The sequence below is a fragment of the Ursus maritimus genome, unplaced genomic scaffold (assembly GCF_017311325.1).
Source record: "Ursus maritimus isolate PB19 unplaced genomic scaffold, ASM1731132v1 scaffold_19, whole genome shotgun sequence".
Lineage (NCBI taxonomy): Eukaryota > Metazoa > Chordata > Mammalia > Carnivora > Ursidae > Ursus > Ursus maritimus.
In genome coordinates, this window is record NW_024424341.1 from 51,029,849 (window position 1) to 51,035,848 (window position 6,000).

The window sequence follows — 6,000 nt, forward strand, 5'->3', positions numbered from 1 at the left end:
GCTTCTTCCACTATGTGATTCCATTAACATGAAGTTCTTGAACAGGCAAAACTAATCCATGGTGGAAAAAAGTCAGAACTATGGTTGCCCCTAGGAGCGGGTTGGGATCATCTGGGAAGGGGCATGAGAGAATGTTCCGGGATGATGAGAAGAGTCTGTATCTTAATGGAGGTTGGGGTTGCACATTTGTCAAAACTCCATGAACTGAAGATTTATGGATCTTTATTATGTGTACATTTGATATCCAAAGTAAACAAAACGGCGTAAAAATATGGTATGAGGCAGAATGGCAAAGAGGTTAAGAATAGTGACTCAGGGCCAGCCTGCCTGTGTTCCCAGCTCCAGCTCTTGCTGGCTCGGAGCCCTTGGGAAGTCACTGATCTCTCTGGGCTTCAGTCTCCTCACCTAAAAGTATTAATAATAATCATGCCTCCCCCCACAGATGGCTGTGAGCATTCCATGCATTAAGACACGGAAAACACTAAGAAACAAATCCAGCGCACGCAGGTGCTCACTAAATTTCGTGTTTGGTCAGTGAAGACATCCCCCATTGTTGGACGGTTAGTTTCCTTCTTTTTTCTTCTGCTATCACAAACCACATTGGCATTAACTTTTCTTCCCCTAAACATATCTCTGAGTATCCTTAAAATTTCTAGAACTGGAATTGCTGGATGAAGAAAGGGATTTAAGGCTCTGCCACTGATTTTCAAATTCCCCTTCCCCAGAGCCACTCCCGTGCCTCCCCTCCTCTCTACCCCCCACCCCACAGCCGAGGGCTTGGGTTTGGGGCCCGACACCCAGGCTTTGCCTCCACCTTCTGACTAGAGGCTCACAGGTATTAAACCTGAAGCTTCTGGACACTTACCCGAGCGAAGCCAACTTCCCCTCGGACCAGAGATACTGCGTGGCTGTAGGCGCGTACGTTGACCAGGCCCACATAGGAGACCCGGCGGCTGCCCCGGTGCTCGTTCTTGGCTTCCACGCTGAAAGCAGGCAGGGTCTGGTCATTGCTGCACAGCTCCGCCATCAAGTACAGGCACGTGCCCATCATGTCATAGCGCCGGCCGTCGAAGGTGGTGTAATGGGGGTCACCCTGGGCGCGGCAGGTGGCCACGGGGACCGCCACGCACTTGGCCTGCTCATCCACCACCTGGCATTTCTGCTGGGGACTGCACTGCAGGTCTTGGCAGGAGGGTTTCTGGGACAGCACGGCTGGGGGGCGGCAACGAAGAAAGAGTCAGGAGTCTCCTCACAGGTGGGAATCCTGGAGCTCTCCTGCTGTGCGGAGTTGGGGCAGTTGGCTCACAACTCCCCTATTGGAAAAGTGGGGAAACTGAGGTTGGAGGCTCCCAGGGAGATGGCTGCCCAGGTGTGACTCAACCCCAGGTATTCTAATTCCCTAGTTTGACACGGCTCAGCCCAGAAGAACTGGAAGGTAGTGAAGAAGGACGGGCAGGGATCATCGTGGAAATGTTGATTTGTGGTTTTTCTTTCCCCGTGTCCCTCTTTCCTTGCATTCCCACTCGGGTCAGAAGGCTAAGGAATCTTTTTTAAGGACAGAAAACGGAAGGCAGAGACTGTTCCTCGGAACAGAAATGACTATGGATCAGGCTGCCTAGATTAGAATCCTGGCTCTGCGGTCAGCTGGGAGGCACTGGACAAGTAATTTTAAACTTTCCAGGCCTCACTTTCCTCATTTGCAACAAGGGGGTGGCAACAGTACATTTTTCACAGGGTTATTTAGGGAGGAGGGCTTCCCAGGCTTAAAGAAGCTAAAGTAGAAGTAGGGTTTGGCCCCGGTGGTGAGTGCTACCTGTTACAATGAATCACCTACCCCTTCTCCTTTTCTACTGTTCAAGCCCAAAGTGGCTCTTTGAAGGTGGGTGGCTTGCATGCCCGTCGTTGGAGGGGGCATTTTTTTGCCAGTGCTGGGGACTCTGATGTCTAGGGTCCTAGCTTGAAGCAGGGGGTCCACATAGGAAGAAACAACTTCTCCTCCCCTCCCTCCCAGTGTTCAAAAGCTCTTGCTTTTTGTCTGCTCATAATAACTTGCCAGATAACCCCTAAGAGCTTTACAAATGTTAACTCATTGCTCCCTCACTCCAGTCCTGTGAAGGGGTATAGCTATTATCCCTATTTTACACAGGGGGAAACCAAGGCCCACGTAGACGAGGTCACATGTCCAAGGTCGCACAAGCAGAGGTGGGATTTGAACCTGGGAAGTCTGGCTTTAGCATCTGTGTCCTCAAACACCACGTTGCACTGCCCAGGGGCAGTTCCTCAAATGCGCTGAGCCTAAAATTGCATGTAGGGCCAGGTCCTAGAGGTTATGCTAACACACACAAGACATCTAGAATGGTCTCTGGTATATTGAGAGAGAACTACCCCCACATGGTAGCCATTATTATTTATCATACTTACAGACCCCTTGAGTTGGGGGGTAAACATTCCTATAGGAGGTGGGGGAGCAGTAGTTAGCCACTGGTATAGTTGCTAAAATAGCAACATATTTAAAAAAAATAAATAAAATATCAAAATACTTCCAAACTAATAAGAAGCTCCTCCCCACAGAGACCCCTCCCTCTAGGCACCTTGGCTCTTTCCTCGGACTCTATCCCTAGCCCCCTGCCCCCTGCAAAAAGCAACAAAGGGCTGAGGCCAGACACCTGCCGGACACCGTGGGGGCTTATATATAGGACCCTGCTGCCGCGCTCTGGCTGGCATCTCTTCTGACTGGTGGGGACCTTGGATCGCACTCGTTACTAAATATTTAGCAGTTCTTGGAGGGGGTTGGGTAGGGAGGAGCTGGGAAGCCTTAGGGAAGGGGAGGATGGCAAAGAGGAAGGAAGTGAGGTGGGGACAGCCACAGGGGAGCAGGTGGGTGGGAAAAAGGAAGGGGCGAGAGAGCCAGCCAAGGGGTCACGGGTTGGACAGGGCCGGGGGGTCATTTCCCATCACTCACTTCGGCCGCAGACACCTGCTGTCCCATAGCTTGCAGCCTGGAGCAGCCCGAAGGTGAGCAGCCCAAAGTTAGTTGTGGCCTCAATCATGTGGATCTTGTCAGTGGGGCCAAGTTCCACCTCGGCATAGGAGAACTCACTGCCGGGCACAGCTGTCCAGGAGAGCTTGTCCCCCATCCTGTGCCCTTCCATGGTCAGCTCATTAACCGCCTTTGTCTGTGTTACCACCAGAGCCACGCCCTCAGTGCCTGGCACGGTCTTCACCACATAGGCCTGGCAGTACGCTGCCACATCTGGGATCAAGGCCAGGTGGGGGTCATAGGTTATTTGGCCCCTTGTGGCACCGGTGCCAAACTGCAGGACCTGGATGCCCACGTCTGCAGACAGGTAGAGCGGCCGGGACGGCCGGACCTCAAACTCTGCCACTTCGCCCGCCTGGAGCCCACGGGAGCCAGCAGTGCCCCCCTGATTGTAGCTCAGCTTCGTGGTCCGGCTGGCCACGACATAGACCACATCGTAGCGGGCCTGGGAGGACAGAGAGGGCACCACGTAGCGGGTGCCCCAGGCGGATGTGGGGAGCAGCTGCTCTACCACGTGGTTGCAGTTGGTGTGTTTCTGGGCACAGCTGTGGCCGGAGAACACAGCCACAGGGCCACTGGCTGTGATCCTTGACCCCGAGAGCTCAGCTGTGCTCTGTACCTGGGCCACCTGGTACGGCTGCAGAGTCAAGGTTACAACACTGCCCACTGGGTAGAACTTGCCCTGGAATGTCACGGACCCCTTCAGCTGCATATTGACCGAGGCCCCTGCTGCCCCCACCACCACGGCGAACTCCTTGACATTCTTGGACGAGACGCTGGGAGGTGTGAGCACAAAGTACTCAGTGCCCAGAACGCGGACAGGCCACAGCCGCGTCAGCTCTGCTGTGTCGGGCTTCGTGTTTACGGCCTGTGCAGAGATCTCGCGGTCAGAGTGGACCGTCACCGCATATTGGAAGACCTTACTGCCGACCATCTCAGCCTTGGAACTGATGTTGACCATGACTGACTGCCCCGGGTTCACTGTGACATTCTGCCTGGTGCCATCTGCGTGGCAGTGAATGGAGACCGAGGCAGGTTGGTCCGACAGGCTGGAGAGGAGGAGTTGGAGAGAGGCCCGGTGGTAGCTAGGCAGGTAGTTCTGCAGGAAGGCCGCAAGGAAGTCCACTGAGGTCCCTTGGGTCAACCCTGGGGTTGGGGGGGGAAGAGAACGCAGTTGCGGGTCTGCTCACCCAGTCCTCTCCAGAAGAGAAGGAAGCCCTTGCATTGTGCCTAGATACCACATTGAAATATTAACTTGAGCTTTTTCTCCCCTCTCTCTCCTTTCTCCTTATTCACCTACCAGCCTTTCTGGCTTTTGTGTTTTAAAAGCCTGGACAGGGGGCTCCTGGGAGGCTCAGTCGGTTAAGTGTCTGCCTTTGGACCAGGTCATGATCTCAGGGTCCTGAGATTGAGCCCCATGTAGGGCTCCCTGCTCAGTGGGGGTCTGCTTCTCCCTCTCACTCTCCTCTGTGATCTCTCTCTCCCTCTCTCTCTCTCCCCCTCTCTAAATAAATAAATAAATAAATAAATAAATAAATAAATAAATAAATAAATAAAAAGGAAAGAAAATAAAAGCCTGAACACTTCGGACCGGGATCTCAAATGCTGGGTGGCCAGCATGCAACCTAGAGCATTCATATGCCAAGGAAAATGGGTAGGGTTAGCCTGTCATTATGATGAATTATGGGCTTTTTTCCCTTTTTTTATGCCAGGAGAAACTGGCATTTTTTAGGAGAAACTGGCTATTTGAAATTCCATGTGAAATCTCCAACCCAAAATCATTTTAAGTGCTGTGGGGCTCAAACTGGCTGGATTCAGCTGCCAGTTTATGACTTCTGTCTTAATAAAACCCCGGGGGGTTGTAGTAAAGGGGGTCAGGGAAGAAGGAGATTATGGCAGTGTGGACAACATGTCTCCTAGAAAGAGAGAGGAGTGGGTGATTTTCAATAACCCCAGCTAGGAAGAGATTCTCCAGGGCTGGGAAGAGAGGAAGAAGGGAAAGAGAGAGGGTAAGGAAGGAGATCTACAGGGTCTGGGAGAGAGTATGGAGTTATAGAAAGACTGTCTGATGTATTAGAGGAGCCTGGAAGGATGTCCCAGTGTCCCATGGGGTCAGGGGATCAGGGACAATGAAGAATTCAAAAGTGACCTAAGCAGATGCTGCTTGATGACTAGAAGGCTCTGAGGCCCCATCCTACCCCTGGTCGTCTGGCTTCACCTGAGACACCCATCCTGGGCATCACCCTGGGGAACTGGGCACCAAGCCCTCCAAGAATGACTTGAATGAAATTTTCACTCAAGTGAAGCAAAAGGACGCTCAGAATCAGAATCTTAGTTGAGTTACAGAAAATAGAGAAAGTGGTACTTCTTGAAGACTTAAATTCGGGGACTGCAGATTTTATCTGCTTCCTTCTAGGGCAGAGAGAGGATGGGAGGATCCCACCATATTTCTCTGCAGAACCTAAGGGGCCTCACTCCCATTTCAGCTAGTCTGGGGTGGCACTGGGAGATGGGGTTGTGGAGGGCATACAGATGGAGGATGCTGACCACAGTAGGCAGAGTCCCCCAGATGAGAACAAGGATGTGGATGGGGTCTCAGTCCGACTTACCACACAGGAGGGTTGCTCCCGTCCAGAGTGTCCACCAGCTCCACAGGGAACCCATGCCTGCAGTGGGGAAAGAGAGGGGGTCACAGAAGGTTAGTTTGCCCCTCTGGCTGCGCACTGTTCCAGAGAGGACAAGGACCACCTGGGCACCAGATAGGCTGAGGTGGGCTGGATCCAAGGGCCAGTGTGTGTGTGTATAGGGCAGTTACATGTCCAGTGGGTCTGGTGGGAGGCAGGGAGGCCAGGACAAGGCAAGGATGGGGAGTTAGGTGTCCAGTGGGTCCAGTGGCGTTGGAATGGGGATGCCTGGAGCCAGGGGCTAGAGTAGGGGACGTGATGTCCCACTTCTATAGG

At 52.9% G+C, this 6,000-nt stretch overlaps 1 protein-coding gene across 1 annotated transcript in view; it reads right to left on the reverse strand.

Annotated features, from left to right (window-relative positions):
- The window catches only part of LOC103661090 (Fc fragment of IgG binding protein), a 40,589-nt gene extending 34,885 nt beyond the window's left edge, over window positions 1–5,704 (reverse strand). The window contains exons 1-3 of the mRNA XM_040634415.1: window positions 5,650–5,704; window positions 2,963–4,186; window positions 866–1,212 (exon numbers count right to left, since the gene is read on the reverse strand). Of these exons, the coding sequence (XP_040490349.1) occupies window positions 866–1,212; window positions 2,963–4,186; window positions 5,650–5,704 (1,626 nt within the window). The remainder of the gene's footprint in view (window positions 1–865; window positions 1,213–2,962; window positions 4,187–5,649) is intronic.
- Between the last annotated feature and the right edge of the window lie 296 nt (window positions 5,705–6,000).